Raw genomic sequence first — 17,992 nt, 5'->3', positions numbered from 1 at the left:
TGAGAGTGTTGACTTCTTTGTTCCCAGGTTGGAAGTTGGTTACTGTTGTCAAAAAGTTTTGTCTATCTTCACTAGAAAGGGAGTTTAAAGGGGGTGGTCAGGGGATTTTGTGAGCATAACCCTAGACTTAGGCCTATATGCATAAAATAAATGTGAGATGCAGCATGTTTTTAAAATATTCCAAGAATATACAATCAATTAAGTCACTTTAAAAATAGCTGAAATTGGCCAATGAGAGATCTAATTGTAAGGGTTAATGGATAAAGCACAGCTTGTTCAGGCAGGAGAAAAAAAAAAGTTTCCAGAGCCTACCTCCAGTTAATTGACCTCCATGGCCTGTCATACTCTGTTTAAAGGGGGGGTGAAATGCTCATTTTCACTCAATCTCCTGTTAATCTTGAGTACCTATAGAGTAATATTGCATCCTTCATATCTCCAAAAAGTATTTTGTTTTATTAAATTTTTAACATAAAGATAGGCTGTACCGAGTCTTTCCGGAAAAAACCGAGCGGCTGGGGGCGGGCCGTGTGGGCGAAGCTTAACTTAGCTGTGCTAACGTGCCAAGCTAGTGACAACACACAGAGACATTTGTTCAACAAACAGTTTTACTCACCGTCCGGTTCCAACGCACGACCGCGAACCTTTATCATTGTGACTGCTCGATCCTTAAGCATTAGACGATCTGCAAATCCGTAGATCTGGGCTTTGTTTATAAAACAATCATCGTCGAAATGCAGGGAACAAAAGTCTTACACAACTCCGTTTATGCTCAGGTAAACAAACTGCCACGGGTTCCTTAACGCTGGGTTCTTTGGGAATCTGTGCAGGGTTGTCTTGCCCTGGCAACCAAAAACACACTTCTTTGGTGACATTGACTTCCCAAAAGCCGGGCAGGGCGCTTTGATGGCGAACTGCTTTCACTCTCTTGCTCTAGTCTACGAGTGCGCGCGCGGCCGCGATCTTACCGGAGAAGTGCCCTTAGGACCCATATAAGGAAATTCCGCCCTATCTTACGTAAGACAGAGCCATACTCGAAAAAAACTTTCCGAAACTTGTGACAAACCGGAAGGAGTATTTTTGGAACAAAAATACTCCTTCAAACGTACAACTTAGTTTTTGAAACTTTGTCCATGTTTAGCATGGGAATCCAACTCTTTACCAGTGTAAAAAACTCAGTATGCATGAAATAGCATTTCACCCCCCCTTTAACCAAAAATAATTGTTAGTCTTTTTCAATTTTAATTAAATAATTTACTTACTGTTGTAATTTGGCTATATTTCTTAGTATATTATGGGCTCCAGGATTATGTAAAAACTATGAATAACACTAGTCGCTCTTATTTAAATAAGAACTTTTTGGAAGAATTAATTTCAGTGTGTGGGCATTAATAATTTTTTCAGGATAATATAACCCTAATTTTTGTTTGAGAAAATCATAATTTACCTGGAGAAGGAGGAGGAGGATCAGATGCAGGAGAAGGACGAGAACGTGAACGAGGATGAGGAGGAGAAGGATGAGACGGAGGAGGAGGAGGAGGAGGAGGAGGAGGAGGAGGAGGAGGAGGAGGAGTATCAAAGAAGGATGTGATCAAATCAAATATCCCCATTCTAGCAACGTCTTTGTCCTTATATTGGAAGATAAAATATTGGTTAGCTGAATACCATTAAAAATCAAAATGATGTCAAATCTGGAATAATAATAATAATGAATAAATAAGTAAAATAAATCAGTGTGTCACTGTGGGGTTTCTTGCTTTGTCTCAGTCCCTCCCAATGTTTCCCTCCCATCTAAACACCCTTATGGGATGGCTTCTCTGTGCCACAACGTGACCTATTTCTTTTAATATTTCTTTTTAATTATTCATTTAATCTTTAGTTTTATGTTAGTGTAAAATCTATAAATAAAAGTACATTCAAGTGATGAGTATGTAGAATAATTCAAATAGAAAAATATAGTAGAATTAGAGCATTTGTCTTTTATATTTGGTCTGTACTGACATCAACAAAATGTTGTGTTGATAATTGAACTAGCTGCATTATGATCACATGCAGTAACACAAACTGTAAAAATTTATGTTGCTTTTTAGTTGTTAAGCATTAAATCAATTTTACGTTCACTTTCATGGTATTTGTAATTTTCTAAACTTGACATAGCTAATATATAAATATGTGGTATACTGCATATGGTAGCTCTCAAATGTTTATTCATAACGTACACTTTACATTTAAATTTGGTGTAATGATTCTTCAGAAAATGTCTTACCTGCAAGTCAGTCTGAGAGTGTATGTTGATCTTGTTCAGTTTCTAAGAAACTCCCCTATTTATCCTGTTACTTAGTGACTGAATTTCATACTTTCAGTTTTGATATCGTCTGTTCTCTTGATACTGATGGTCCCTTTGCGGTCCAGTGAATTTCCATGAGGTTCAATTAACTGTAAACAGATAGGCAGCTCCAAAAGGACAAATTAAAAACATTGCATTTGGCCTGTTCTGCCAGATGCAAGTCTAGCTGTCATTGAAACATCAGCCTAATTATTAGGGCTGTCACTTTAATTTGTTAATCACAGTAGGTGCAATTAATTATGGAAAAAAAGAATGCATATAAATGATTAATGCATCCTTCCCCATTTATCTTGCATGCAGACATTTGCTATATAAATGAGCATAATGCAAGGCAATGACCAAACTCTGCTTGGCCCAAACTCTGATTCATCGACTTTGTGGTTGTTTCATCCGACCTCCGGCCGTATGTCTTGGACACTCGGATGAAGAGAGGGGCGGGGCTGGTGGTGAGTTGGATCCGATGGCGGGGGAGGAAGCTGGACAGACTCGGCAGACCCAAACATACTGTAGTCTCCTGTCAGAGAGATCTTCAACTCTGCGGAGCTTCAACCGGATCCCGAGGGAGGCTGGAGATATTGAGTCTGAGTGGAACATGTTCTCCACCTCCACTGTCGATGCGGCCGCTCGGTGCTGTGGCCGTAAGGTCTCCGGTGCCCAGAGGCTGAGGGCTCGGATGTGGACTCCATCACCCAAGCTGAAGCTGTGAGGTAGTCAAGAAACTCCTCGGTGGCAGGGCACCGGGGGTGGATGAGATCCGCCCTGAGTACCTCAAGTCTCTGGATGTTGTGGGGCTGTCTTGGCTGACACGGCCACTGTCAGGGACAGTACCTTTGGGATGGCAGACCGGGGTAATGGTCCCTCTTTTTAAAAAGGGGGACCGGAGGGTGTTTTCCAACTACAGGGGGATCACACTTCTCAGCCTCCCCAGGAAAGTCTATGCCAGGGTACTGGAGAGGAGAATACGGCCGATAGTAGAACCTCTGATTCAGGAGGAACAGTGCGGTTTTTGTCCCGGTCGTGTAATACTGGACCAGCTCTATTCCCTGCAGGGTGCTGGAGGGTTCATGGGAATTTGCCCAACCAATCCACATGTGCTTTGTGGATTTGGAGAAGCCATTCGACTGTGTCCCTCGCGGCGTCCTGTGGAGGGAGCCCCGGGAGTATGGGGTCCGGGGCCCTTTGCTGAGGGCTGTCCGGTCCCTGTACGACCGGAGCAGGAGCTTGGTTCGCATTGCCGGCAGTGAGTCAGACTTGTTCCCAGTGCATGTTGGACTCCGGCAGGGCTGCCCTTTGTTGCCGGTTCTGTTCATAATTTATATGGACAGAATTTCTAGGCGCAGCCAGGGGCCGGAGGGTGTCAGGTTTGGGGACCACATGATCTCATCTCTGCTCTTTGCAGATGATGTTGTTGTGCTGGCCCCTTCAGACCAGGACCTTCAGCATGCACTGGGACGGTTTGCAGCCAAGTGTGAAGCAGCTGGGATGAGAATCAGCGCCTCCAAATCCGAGGTCATGGTTCTCAGTTGGAAAAGGGTGGCTTGCCCACTTCAGGTTGGTGGAGAGTTCCTGCCTCAAGTGGAGGAGTTCAAGTAACTTGGGGACTTGTTCACGAGTGAGGGAAGGATGGAACGGGAGATTGACAGACGGATCGGTGCAGCTTCTGTAGTAATGCGGTCGATGTACCGCGGTCAATCTACATTCCTACTCTCACCTATGGTCAAGATCTTTGGTTCATGACCAAAAGGACAAGATCCCGGATACAGGTGGCCGAAATGAGCTTTCTCTGCAGGGTGGCTGGGCGATCCCTTAGAGATAGGATGGGAAGCTCTGTCACTCGGGAGGAGCTCAGAGCCGCTGCTCCTCCACATTGAGAGGGACCAGCTGAGGTGGCTCAGGCATCTGTTCCGGATGCCTCCTGGACACCTTCCCGGGAAGGTGTTACGGGCGCGTCCCACCCGGAGGAGACCCTGGGGAAGACCTAGGACACGCTGGAGGGACTATGTCTCCCGGCTGGCCTGGGAATGCCTCGGTGTCCCCCCGAAAGAGCTGGAGGAAGTGTCTATAGGGAGAGGGAAGTCTGGGCATCTTTGCTTAGACTGCTGCCCCCACGCCCCGGCCCCGGATAAGCGGAAGAAGATGGATGGATAGATGGATGAGAGTACACTTTGAATTATACTCTCGGTAAACTTCTAGCTAAGTAATTTTATACTGCAAAATATAGGCTACTTGTAAGTATTATTTAAGTGAACATAACATCATACTTACAGTTTACTATTTTTTTTTTTCAGGATACGTTTTTTATACTTTTCTTTTTGAAGTTGCCACTGACTTCAGTATTGTGTTTCCAAGTGAAACACAATATTGGCTGCATCTGAAACTTTGGCAGCTGACTTGTTGCCTCACTGCCCTTTCAGGCAATGACTTTGTGCCTTAAATGCCTTTATGTTTTTGATCTCAACTGTCACAGAATGGAAAGGACAGGATTGTGGGGTATCAAAGGCAGCGAATGAGTCGAAAGTACATTATTAAACACGAATCACGATCATTGAATTCAGGCGTGCTTTGTTGCCATCTTACCTCAGTATGCTGTCTGAGGAGTCAGCAATTTTCTGCTTTCGGATGCTGACATTGAATGAGAAAAAACAGATCAGCAGGGATTGATTTTAGCACACTTCCTAACAGTGTTTTTGCACCCATTAAAGGGACGTTTCCAAACGAAAATGAACAACTGAATCCCTTTAGGAAGGGCCCTTCCACAAATATTTAATTATATAAGAACAGCAAACAGCAACAAATAATACATCTGAATATCCTTAAACCCAAAATAACACAATATAACAAGAACAAAGACTTGTTAAATACATATAGCATATGTGGATTTAACCTCTAAAAGCAGTTTGAATAGCATACCTCACCCACAGAGAAAGAAACTATCACACACACATCTTTACTAATATTAGCAAAGGCATATGGAACCCTAAAGGAAATTATTTTAAACATACAATACAGTCTACATCCTGATTATGAGCTACATCATTTTTCTTTAAACAACATGTACATAATAGTATTGTTATACAAATAGAAACTACCACTAATCGCAGATGTAAGTGACTACTACACAGTCTTCTGCATTATGTACTTTAACGTATAGGCTATAGCATTGTTATATCACTGCGTGCAGCGTACATAATTTGTCCAGTCAAGAAAACCTCCTGCTCAACATGGAAGTTAGGACTCTTATTCATTGTCTACTTGGTCCTCCACATGGTCATTTGCAAAGTTGACAATATTTTGCAATGCATCTAAAATCAGAATATCAGTTGTTGTGTTAGTGGTACGTTCCTCATGGTAGTTCTTCACAGGATACATGCAGCTCACAGGAACACCCAGTCTGCAAGAACACTCCTCCATCTGCAAAGAGAACACATACATATATATATATATATATATATATATATATATATATATATATATATATATATATATATATATATTTATATATATATATATATATATATATATTTATATATATATATATATGTGTGTGTGTGTGTGTGTGTGTGTGTGTAGGTACTTTTTTGTATACAAAAATAAATAAAAGAGAAACTGAAATATACCTAAGCCAAATTTAATCAATGTATTCACCATGGTAAAAAAAATGAATAAAAGCACAGAACCTTCTGTTTTATTTTTTTGCTTGTGTAGATCTTCTTAAGATCTTCTTTAACTAGTGGACATGCTTCATCCACTTTGGTCATGATTATGACTTGAGGAATGCCTGTGGTACAATGAACAATAATTACACGTTATATTCCACAAAAGAAAAAAAAAACTGAATTTACACAAATTATGCTGTTAAAATGTACTTTTTACTTATTTTAAGATGGTGTGTAGCTTCCTGATGATCATTGACTGTTTGTATATTTTGTTATAGTTATGCATGAATCTGAGTAGTGATGATTCCCACTTTTTTAAAGTAAAATCCTCCAGGTCCTGCACAACTGTCAAGTTTTTTTTTAACATTGGCTATATGATATTGAGATCCAACCAATCAAATGTGACTATTACAAACTATTACAAAAGGTGCAAACATTCTGATGCTCAAGAAAGTTAATGGATGAAACCTATGCATACAATTTATTTGGTATTTTTGAGAATAAACATATAGATATTATATGATTCACCCAAATTTCGTGCTTTCTCCCGAACTTCTCTCATTTGCCTTATTTTTTCATCATCCATTAGAGAAACAGTGTCAGCAGGAAGAACAGCCACCAGACAGTGAATCCTGTCTTTCAGAGTGGGGTTCCTTTTGTACCTTTGGTCGTCTTCTGTAATTGGTCTTAATGGGTTAAACTGAAGAGATAGAAACACTAAATAAACTACAAGAATGTGTTGCATTATGGAAAACAACAACAATAATAGAACTGAAACCACTTAAAAGTGAGCACTGCATGCATGACACTCTTTTGCACTGTTCAGTTCACCAGCATTTCTGGAGTGAAGTTTATCACACTTTTTTTAAACAATCAGCTCAGGTTTACTTACACACTATGCAAAAGAACCTTATGACTATAGTGCTTGAATAAAAAAATTGAAGTCTGTATTAAATGCACTTACAGTATAACCATCGCTGACGCAACCATTTAATAACTGGATGATGTCTTCACTCTGTATTCCAATACCTACATCGTGCAAACCAGCGATGTCAGTGAACGTGAAAGGAAAGAAAGAGCCTTCCCTGTCCTTCCTCACTTTGTATGTTTTGCACTGAAAACAAAATCCAATCATTGTTTAAAAGTTTTGCATTAAAGCTTTTCTTACTTTGACAATAAAAAAATATTTCACTAGTTCACATCTACATATAATTATTACAGTAAAGGTTATGCGTATTTGGCGTGCTGTCCGGGTGGAGGGCTCCGAGTTTGGAATTTCTGCCCGAACCCAGAGTACTCCCCCCGTTGGTAAGAGTAGATCGAATTAGAAGTGAGGAGATGGAACTAAAAGTGAGGAGATGGGGTGGAGGTGGGATGCTGAATAAACTGTCAAGGAACAGAGGTGGGTTCTGCTGTTATTTATGTTGTCCTGAGTTGATTACAGATTGATCTCCACTTGTGCTAATTGGGTTAATTATCTGCACCTGCTCCTCCCGAACCTTGTTAATAAAACATAATTTAAAACTCAAATCAAAGTATTTTAATGGAAATTACAGCAGTACACTTCTTAACATGGCTTTCATATACATTTTTAATATACATGTTTATAATATATACATTAAGCTTATACCTCCAAAGTGAAACTTTGTTCAATATTATTTGCAGAATTTGCCAGAGCTCTGGTAGTGATGCGCCCCTGGAGAGCAGTATTCACAGAGTTGAAGAGGCTTGATTTTCCAGCACCCTGTGGTCCATGCAGAAGAATTCTGAGAGTGTTGACTTCTTCGTTCCCAGGTTGGAAGTTGTTTATTGTTGTCAAAAGGGTTTGTCTATCTTCACTAGACAGGGAGTTTTAAAAGGTGGGAAACGTTTGCCTATGAATGTATGTTATAAGCATGCTAACAGATTCATAGCCAATTCAGAAACAAATGAAAAACATCTTAACTTGCATGACAAATAAAATTCAATATGCAGAATAAAAGTGCGCAAATAGAATTTCAGAACTGAATAGAATTTGAAATATTATTTTTTTTGTAAAAGGCTCATTTTGCTCATTGTCTATGCACAATGTTGCCTGAGACAATGGTCATTCAGTTTAGTGTTCAAAACACAAAATATTTCACCAGAATGCTGTGATTGAAAAATCAGAATCAAGTATTCCCGAGAGTTGAGTAATAAGTATAACATGATATAGGAAGGAAAAAGTTTTCAGAGCTTACTTCCAGTCCATGGACCTCCAGGGTCCATCAAACTCTAACAAAAAGAATATTGAATTAATGTAAACTTTTATTTTATTTATTTTGTTTTATTTTTGAATTTTTGCACAATATATTTGCTGAGTTCCAAGATTATTTAAGCACCGTTTCATAAAATCTGCGTTTACCTGGAGATGGTGGAGGAGGAGGACTGGGTTTTTTAAATAGCCACATCTTAGCAACACCTTTGTCCTTAATTATAAGTAGAGATAAAATATTCAATAACATAATTTAAATTATCAAAATGCAGCAGGAGCTAACTAGGGCTGAGTTTCCCGATAACGATGTATCTTAGCTCTTAAGAGCGCTCTCTACGGTTACGAACGCTCGCCGCAATTCCACGCGCGTTTCCCAAAAATAACATGAACGCGCGAGAACGCGTTCTACGTGCTACTTAAGAGTCGCTGTCCGTTTGCGAAGTGCTGAAATATAACCTTATATGGAATCGTATTCTGAACGTTTAACCTAATAATTGTCATCTTTTGTGGATTAGCAATCAAGACAAGTCTATATAAAGCACAGCACCTACAGGCGGAGGCACTGACAAAAATGGCTGAACAAAAACAAAACAAGAAAAGATATACCTTTCAAAAAGATTAAATTAATGTCCTTTTAGAGGAGATAGAGCGAAACAAATATGTAATTTTTAACAGATTTAAAGGATTTCTTTTATTTATTTTTTTGTTCATTCATTTAATTTTGATTAAAATTATTATATTAAATTATTTCTATTTTTTTGTTTTTTAATTATTTAATTTATACATTAATTTAACCAACAACAAAAAAAGAGTAATAAAGTGTACAATAAAGTACAATCAAAACCTTATATTATTATCACATTGCATTTGAATAAAGTTGAAGGTGTAATCTGCCGGTTGTCCTGCAGGTGTCCTCATAACTCTGTCTTCTACGATGCACTTGGGGATTTACGATTACTCCAGAGCACTCGTAGATCACGATGATTTTCAAGTGCTGCTTAAGTTACGATGTTTTTGGGAAACAGACCATAATATTAAGATCAGTCGTACGATCGTTTTTACGATCTACTTATAGGCTTACGATGCTTTTGGGAAACGCAGCCCAGGACGTTTTGAGTACTAAAACTTACAGTATATTTTTATAGTAGCCTACAATGACCTCTTATATGTCAAAAGATCAGTTACATTATATTTTTGTCATTTTCTGCCATAATAGCACAGTAGCAATAATTTTGTCATAAAATAAAACCTTGTATTGTTACAAATAAAATTGTTCATCATATACATCTATTCACATCAAACTCATCACTGCAGTTACTATAATTTATAATAGAATAGTGTATTTGACACTATCATTCAACTCATTCATTTTGCAAAACTTCAGCACCAAGCCTAATGCATGACTGGGTATAGTAGGCTACTGTACTCATACGCAGTATAACGTTTACAATTATTTTTTATTGCTGTGGAAAGGTGAAATGAGTCCTACCTTTTAGTCAGTCTGACAGTGTATGATGCCTTTGTTCTCTGTATCAGGAACCTCACCTGTAACTGACTCAATTCATAGTGGTTACTTTCAGTTTTGAAATCACCTGCTTCTCACTGTTTGCTTTAACATTGGTCAGAATCAAAGAGCAATAGGACTTGTGGGAACAATAAGGCTATAAAAACAGTGAACAAACCAAGGCTGACATGAAATATTGTCTTCACACACTATATATTCATATGTGCACCTCTTTAGGGGTGAATAAGGTACAAAGGTGCACCTTTTGAAATCTCAGTAACTCAATAAAGTATTAGTTAAAAGCAGTTAAAAAATCAATAGCTCAAAATGATTTTTAATACTTAATATTTCAAACAAAGTGTAATGTAAGTGCAGGATTCAAATCAGATAAAGATATATTTAAAGGGTGAAGTATGCAATATCTCAAAGTCATTGTTGAATATGATTAGAGCAATGGTAACCATGGAACAACAAGACCTGACAATGAACAGAAAACTCTAGGGCTTAGCCTTATTTACACAAGGGCAACAGACTAACAATAGGCACAGTTTCACTTTCCCTCTTTGTATTAGTTCTGCTTAAAGTATTACTTGACAGCATCATAGGTGGATTAGAGCATCTTTACTAGGGATTCAACATGACATACATTTCCGGTACACACCCATAGCATATTATGTACACTATCACATATCACAACATCCCTCCTGTCGTTTAACATAAGCGTGTAAACATATTTTTTTAGAACCTCTATAACAGAAGATTTTTAAACAAAAATATTTCAAGCTTTTTTTTTTTTCAGTAGGGTGTACATTAGGCTATAACAATAATGAACAATAACAACCTGTCTGTTGTGCAAAAATAAGCATTCAGTGCAAATTTGGTATTCTTTTTACTGCTTGACTATTCATTCAGCTTTACACATAGTCCTTGCAATGCGCTGGCTTGATTGTGTTTCCATTTGGTGTTTGGATAAGGTCACTTCTTGGCTCCTTGTGTCTTTCCACAATAGTCCCTGGGTGCCATGTTTTCCTCTCCTTGTCCAGTACTCTTACACACTATCCACGAAACAATGGTGGTAAGTCTTTACCACTGCATTGATCATGTGTTTTCATCCTTGTAGTCCTTTTTCCCAGGTGCTGTCTGTGTTCCAGTTTACCTGGATCTGCATTAATTGAGGAGTGTGGTGATAGGTCTGCCAAGGAGTAATTCTGCAGGGGATGGTGTTTTTTTGGGAAGTGTGGTGAACTTGTGGTGAACTTGTGGTGTGTTTTCTTCCCCAGTCAGTTATGAATTTCCTGAAAGGTTGTCCCTTGTAGTGTGGTCCGTTATTTGTCATTATTTAATCTGGTTGACCCAATAAAGACATGTAACTTTGCATTTTTTGTGCAACTTCATGGCTACTTACTGGTATGGGCATTTCATCACCCAATGGGTACTTGGAATGCCTGTCCATGGTAACGGTAAGTAAGTACTGATGGATCTCGAATAGATCCGACACCAGGTATTGCTATGGCTTTATGGGTGTTTTGTTTGGAATGAAAGGTTCTTTTGGTTGTGCATCTTGATGTTCTGCAGAAGTACTGCAAGATCTGCACATTTTTTTCAAAGTCTGTGTTTATCTTTGTCCAATATACACTTTCTTGAGCCAATCTGCGTGTCGATACCTTGGTGGGCAGCATGGAGTTGAGTCAGAATGTCGCTGGTCATGGATTCTGGAATAAGCACTTGTCTGCCCTTAAATACAACTCCTACTTCTATGGCAAGTTCATCTTGGAAAGGCCAAATAGCTGGCAGGTCTTTAATTCGATCTGGCCATCCCTGCTGTCCTGTGTGATTTGCTTCTTTCTCTGTCTTTCTTTAGGGGTTCAATGCAAACCCTATTGTAATTGTTAGAATTTCCAAGGATTTCAGCATCCTCCCCTAAAAGTGATCGAGCAGACCAAACCTCAAGTTGCAGAGATTTGAAACTTTGAGGGATGGTAGCCCAATTGTGGCTATTGTGGGTGTCTGCCATTTTGAATTTTGTCCTAGAATGCTGTATTTTATGAATGCATTAGCATATCGTCATGAAACTCAGAGGGGGTCATTAGGACCATGCCCTGAAAGTACCCAAAAAATGTCTAAACAAATTTCCAAAAAATGCTTATAACTTTTGATTTATTTTGCCTATTTTAATGAAACTGGTCTTGATAAATCGGGTCATGCTGAGAACAATGATACCACCAATTATGCTCAAACTTGCTGTCCACCATTTTAAATTTCTTTGAAAACTTACTTTTTCTATGTCCTCCTAGACCGCTGGTCTGATTTTCAGCAAAAGTTATCAAAAGCTTTTTTGATAGACCAAACCTTTCTCGAGTAACGCATCAACAAATTTGTTGGCATGATGCCAAGCTGATTCTGCCTGCAACTCTGCAACACTTTGGCATATTGACACCAAACTTTTTATGTGTCATTGTCACCTCACATTGACCCCACCATAATAATTTGATAACAGACAGTGCCACCTATTGGTCAAAAGTGATAAGCAAGTTCATCATATTACAGTGATTGTATTTGTGATTCTTCAGCCATTTTGACTAAAATAATCTAAAAACACCTTTAATTACTTGTTGTTGCATTTTTTTCTGAACCTCCCTTTGTTTCTTTTTGTGCTTGGCCCTGATATATTTTATTTTTGCAAACTCTCTCCAATGATAGGATGTCATTGTCTGCTTCAGGCGGGTTCTTTATAAGGATGATAGTTTCCAGCTCCACCAAATGACCGTTTTTCTGCCCTATAAGTGTATCTACTCAGGCACACAGACACATCTGTCAGTGGTGGTATAATAAGCCCATTTGTGTTTTGGTTCATAACAACATTTCTTGAGTCATCCTTGAACCTTTTCTCAAAAAAAAAACATTTTCGGCCTCCCAGGCTGTTGTTCCAATTTTCAAAAAATAGGCACAAAGAAGATCAGAAGCTAAGGATGGTGCTGGCAAAAAGTTATCCAAAAAAAAAAAAAAAAAAAAAAAAGTATAATTGCAAAGATATTGCAAAGAAAGGCCATTTTGGTAAAAAATGAAAAATGAAAATGAAATGAAATGAATGAAAAAAATGTCATTCAAAACTAACACAATTTAAATAATGAGTAAGTACATCATAAATCTTCCAAACCGTGTTTTTGTCTTACATTGATTCACTAAAGGAAGTCAATTGTAAGTGTTTATATTTCAGACCTGAATGGCTGGATTTTGCGGGAAATTGCGAGGACCACAATATAATAGGTAGGTTATAATGACAAAAAAGTTCAGTAGTAAAGGAGTAATAATCTCTGAGATGGGAGGGTTTAATTGTTTCCTTGTTCTGTCTAGGCTAGTATAGGAAATAAAAAATATAAAAAAGGCCTATTTGTGAATTGAATGAAAATGATAACATTAAATTATTATTGAATATTATTTTAAAACCAAACATTGCTTCCAAATCAACTAAAAATAATCAACCTCAATAAAACAATAAGTAGCCTACACAGTGACAGTTAGACCTGCAATATCAAGTCCTGCTGTGTGAAATGTGTTTTGACAGAAATGTCATCAACGATAGACAGTTTTCTTGTTGTGTAATAACACATTCAACGACGTTGAAAGTCGCAGGGCACGGCCATTTGTAACTTGGATGAGCTAGACTTCCTGCGTCTTCCGCTTGCAGTTATTTTAGCTGTAAAAAACAACTCGATATACTGCTTTACATTGCAGAATGGTATTTCTTATCATATTATTTTAATGTATTGTCATAATTATACACACACTCATTTGCAATGCAAATAGTTTTAGCATTTACTGCACATTTAGAGAGAGTGGCTTACTTCTGGGTTGCAATATAAGGTGGAAAGTGTGGGAGGCATTAGCTCGCATAACATTGGGTGTGTCTGATAAAGATAAATGGGAGAACTACAAAATCATCATGACATTTGAACTGTTTAACTTTGCAAATTGACTCATTTTTACAGTTTCCTCTTTTTCTTGCAGTTTTTAATGTTTTGTAATCAATTCATGTAAGGTTTTTACTTTTTCAGTAAATCTCACCCAGACTTATAAAATATTAATTTCTAGTACAAAGAAGATAGCCTATATAATTGTCATATTTTTAATAGGGGAGAAAGGTATTGTAACATATTGCAACATATTCAATTTCTTATATTATAAAAAAAAAAAAATTCCCACAATATTTTCTAAAAGTTTGATGCCTTTGAATTCAAACCAACATCCACAAATTGAATGACAGATATTAACACTGTTTGGATTACTAGCTACCATACAAAACTTTATCATGGGCATAAGATCATGGGCAACTGCAACACTCATTTTGAAATAAAAATGGTATGACTGAACTGAACATTTGAATCTTTAAAATGCATAATGAATGTATTTTATTTGAACACATAAGCTGATCAACATACTTCAGTAAAAAGGATTTCACTTTTTTCAAATAGGTTGCACATAGACATTTGTTTGCCATTTCATGCTATTCAAAAAGCTTTTTTCTTGTGTATGCATGGGTTTTGATTGCACAGTTGTACATCAACCTCTACAATAGCGCTGCAGTTCATCATCCTATACATTTCCACCAAGTGGCAAGCTGTTGAATGTGGAATTGTTCACCCCTCCAAACCAAGATGGCCAACAGCCAGTCAGAAATGCCAAGTTGCTCTGGAATATCCATCAATTACTTCTATCCTATTAAACTCTTGCAGGTAAAAAGTACCATCTAATGAGTCATTTTGTTACATTTACCAAGTATTGATGTAAAAAATTTCTAACCCTCCCAAATCAAAAATTTCAAGTGACCGATAACATCTAAATTTTTCAATTGGCCCAAGTGAAATTCTGTAAATTGAATTTTAGAATTGACAGAATTTCACTTGGGCCAATTGAAAAATTTAGATGTTATCGGTCACTTGACATTTTTGATTTGGGAGGGTTAGAAATTTTTTACAGTGTGGGAGGAAATTCTGATTGATTATTTGTCAACTAAATTAGACATCATGCATCACTATTTCAGCTACAATTCATACTATTGTGAATATTGTTCTTGAAAATACTTCATCTGCAGTAAAATTTTTGGCTGTAAATAAATGTTTTTGTGTTATTGGAATGTAAGTTTCAGTTACATCAAAAAAGTAATGTGATTGCGTAATGTACTTGTAATGCGTTACTCACAACACTCTCATTTCAGATGAGACTAAAAGTTTTCCACAGTCTGAAAACATCAGTCGATCAATGTAGATTTCAGTCTTTCGAGGGCTAGTAGAAATGTGTTTCCACACAGTTCACCGGTTGATCTTTGATGGAATCACGTCCTCATGTTCTAGTATCAAAGACACATGTCATTCAGTTGTATGAGGTTCTTAGTCTGCTGTTGGAATGCAACAAACTCAATTGCGTTTGCAAGCTGTTTTATATTATTATTACTGTATTATTTTTAATACAGTTCAGTTAAAACCAAAAACGCATACTGTCTGAAGCGGATATCTGAAAATCTCTTTGAAAAATATGTGTTAAAAAAAGTTCAAATCTTGTTTTTCAAGCAATAAAAACAAATTAGCAAAAAATCCTGACAGAGGTTTTCAGAATTCATGAAAGGGCTAAGACATCCGATCAGATAAATTGCTATTCATGTTTATTAAAATGAAATCCTGCACATTCAGTTCATCATATTTCAGTGATTATTTTTGTTCATTTGCTTTGTATTTTATAATTAGCAGTAATTATTTGGCAATAATATTGCACTGGAATTTGCAACAAAATGCAACATCATAAATAAGGATGTTCAGAATCGGGTCTTGTTTACCTAATAAGGACTGATAGATTGAAAGAAGTTTTCATTGGAGTTGAACCACAAGGTGCACACCTTTGTGACTGAGCAACTGGTTATAAATACAGATGATTTCTGAGCATTGCACAACGGAGTATTACAGTATTGCTGAGTTGTATTGGTATGGCTTTTTTCTGTTTCCATTCTTATTGTTTTAAAACTTGTGAATGCATTACATAATTTATAATAATGTTGATTTTAATAGGACTTTGCCAACATGTGGATTTCTGCAACATTCCTCCTTTTTGCATTGGCTGTGAATGGATTCATCATAGTGGAATCCGCAGGTACAGTAAATGAACAAAATAGATGCATTACCTCTACATTTTTGTTTTTTGCATCTGTTCAAACTGTAGATAGTGAGGAGGTTTTCAGATTCTGCTTTCTTTGATGAAATGGCTTGCATTCATTCAATTTTCATCATTCACTAAACACTAATCTCTCGTTTTTATTCAATCTTCTTTGCAGAACCTAGCTTTGGCCGAAAATGCCCCGACAGCTGGACGAAATTTGGAAAATTTTGTTTTAAATATTTCAGCGACTCTAAATCATGGGCCGAGGCAGAGGTAAATTTGTGTTTTCGGAAATATACATGATTAGGTGCAAGTTACACTTTTTACACAGGTAGTGCTTATGGGTCACCAAATAGCGTACCCTATTTACTGTGCATTTTAGTGTAAAGCTAAAAATATACACAGGTTAAAAGTAAAGTAATTAAAAAAAACTTTATGAATTTGAGTTTATTTCTTTAAGAAATGAATTCAGGAAATATTGAGTGTTTTAAGTGTTTTGCATGTTGATTATGACATGCACTTTTCAAAGATTATGATAAACTATCCCCCCCCCCCCCCCCCCCCCCCTTCTCCTTACAGGAACAATGTGTTGACCAAGGAGGGAACCTTGTATCTATCCAAAGTCAAATCACTAACAATTTTCTAAAAACTTTTGTGGAAAAAAATTCCAAAGGCCTCAGCCGAACCTGGATTGGTGCTCATGATGCACCTCAGGTGATATTTTTTTTATTTCCCTTTAAATATCAGTCCAACCTAAGGAAAAAAGAAAACAATCATGCTCTGGTAAGTCATAATTATGACATAAAAAGTTGAAATTATGATTTAAAAGTTGAAATTATGACTTAAAAAGTTATAATTAGACATAGAATTTAAAATTATGACATCGTTATTCTGAATTTAACTCATAATTTTGACTTTTTCTCTTATGATTATGACTTTTAAAGTAAAAATGTCAAGTTTTCATAGCATGTCATAATTTCCACTTTTTGTGTCATAATTATGAAGTACCAGAGCATAGGTGTTTTTTGTGTGTGTGTGTGTGTGTGTGTGTGTGTGTGTGTGTGTGGTGGAAATGGGCTTCTACTGTAACAAAATAACAAAATCTGTTTTGTTATTGTAAGTTATATTGTTGAAATTAAATGTTGTTGGCTTTTATATATATATATATATATAAAAATAAGAATAGCTTGTGCTTTTTCTCATTTTTAAAGGCTGGTTTGCATTGCCCCAACAAACACCAGCAGGAGTTTCACACTCGAAATGAAAAAAGTTTTATGTTTAGGCCTATTAAACATAGCTAGTCAGAGTTCCCACGTAAATATTAAAAGGAGGGGGTGAAGTATAATCAAGTAAAAATGGAAACAATACATGCTTTCAATAATGTTAATACCGTTTTTCAGGAGTTTATGTGGTTTTGGAGTGACGGATCAAAGTTTGAGTACAATGACTGGAACACTGGCGAGCCGAATAATGACGGAGGGTACGAAAGATGTGTGGAGATGGGCTATGGAGGTAATATTTCACCTATGCTGTCCATATATTAAACCTATTTTACCAAAATTGTTTATTTAGTATGAATCATGAGCTGTTCCAAAGGTGGATTCAAACCTTGCGTGTTTTAATACACATTTATGTTTAAAGATTCCTGTTTGCACTAAAGCCTAATTATATATAGCCTAATATTCTGAATATCATGACTTTGAAATTCCACAGATGAGAAACGCTGGAATGATGCACCCTGTGGAACTCGCCTCCCCTTCATCTGTCACAGAGTGTCTAGATTGGACATTGAATAATCCCAAGTCTGTCCATCTCAGATCTCCAAAGTCTTTAGATCTGATGCAACAGTGATACTTTGAATTTTAATATCCATCTTTGCAAAAATAAAAAATAAAATTTAAACTACAAATATGCACCTTTCTTTCTTTGTTGCCCTGAATCATAGGCATCCATACAGTTCAGCTGACAAATTGATGTTGTAGTTACGACTTCTACCAGCAGAGGTCGCTGCTATTCTACCATGTTTAATACCTTTATTCATGCCAAACAACCTGCGTAAAATTGTATCAAGAATAGAACAACAACAACAACAAAATCACACATAATAG

At 37.1% G+C, this 17,992-nt stretch overlaps 2 protein-coding genes across 4 annotated transcripts; one reads left to right on the top strand and one right to left on the bottom strand.

Moving 5' to 3' along the window:
• Positions 1-17,790, top strand: eslec (eosinophil lineage-specific marker). 3 transcript variants are annotated; one of them, XM_079859772.1, is made up of 6 exons: positions 1-27; positions 15,797-15,878; positions 16,060-16,157; positions 16,464-16,598; positions 17,285-17,396; positions 17,598-17,790. In XM_079859772.1, exons 2-6 carry the CDS (start codon positions 15,809-15,811, stop codon positions 17,678-17,680), a joined length of 498 nt encoding a protein of 165 aa, XP_079715898.1. In that variant the 5' UTR covers positions 1-27; positions 15,797-15,808; the 3' UTR covers positions 17,681-17,790. The 3 variants fall into 3 exon arrangements, with proteins under 3 accessions (XP_079715898.1, XP_079715897.1, XP_079715896.1); XM_079859771.1 differs by lacking the exon at positions 1-27 and adding an exon at positions 12,931-13,004; XM_079859770.1 differs by lacking the exon at positions 1-27 and adding an exon at positions 15,638-15,712.
• Positions 5,582-11,190, bottom strand: LOC307149496 (interferon-induced protein 44-like; the record flags this gene model as incomplete). The annotated part of the gene is made up of 6 exons (XM_079855838.1): positions 5,582-5,755; positions 6,022-6,122; positions 6,529-6,700; positions 6,965-7,114; positions 7,631-7,744; positions 11,143-11,190. The coding sequence occupies 6 exons, from the start codon at positions 11,188-11,190 to the stop codon at positions 5,582-5,584; spliced, it is 759 nt and encodes a 252-aa protein (XP_079711964.1).
• Positions 17,791-17,992: the final 202 nt, after the last annotated feature.

This window comes from Squalius cephalus (assembly GCF_949319135.1).
Source record: "Squalius cephalus genome assembly, chromosome: 2".
Taxonomy (NCBI): domain Eukaryota; kingdom Metazoa; phylum Chordata; class Actinopteri; order Cypriniformes; family Leuciscidae; genus Squalius; species Squalius cephalus.
The sequence above is the reverse complement of the archived record's forward strand: the minus strand, read 5'-3'. Positions and strand labels throughout refer to the sequence as shown.

Coding starts and splice junctions, on each gene's coding strand:
- eslec (XM_079859772.1), top strand. CDS start 15,809: ATGTGGATTTCTGCAACATTCCTCCTTTTTGCATTGGCTGTGAATGGA. Junction 16,158..16,463: donor AATCATGGGCCGAGGCAGAG/GTAAATTTGTGT, acceptor TTCTCCTTACAG/GAACAATGTGTTGACCAAGG. Junction 16,599..17,284: donor GTGCTCATGATGCACCTCAG/GTGATATTTTTT, acceptor ACCGTTTTTCAG/GAGTTTATGTGGTTTTGGAG.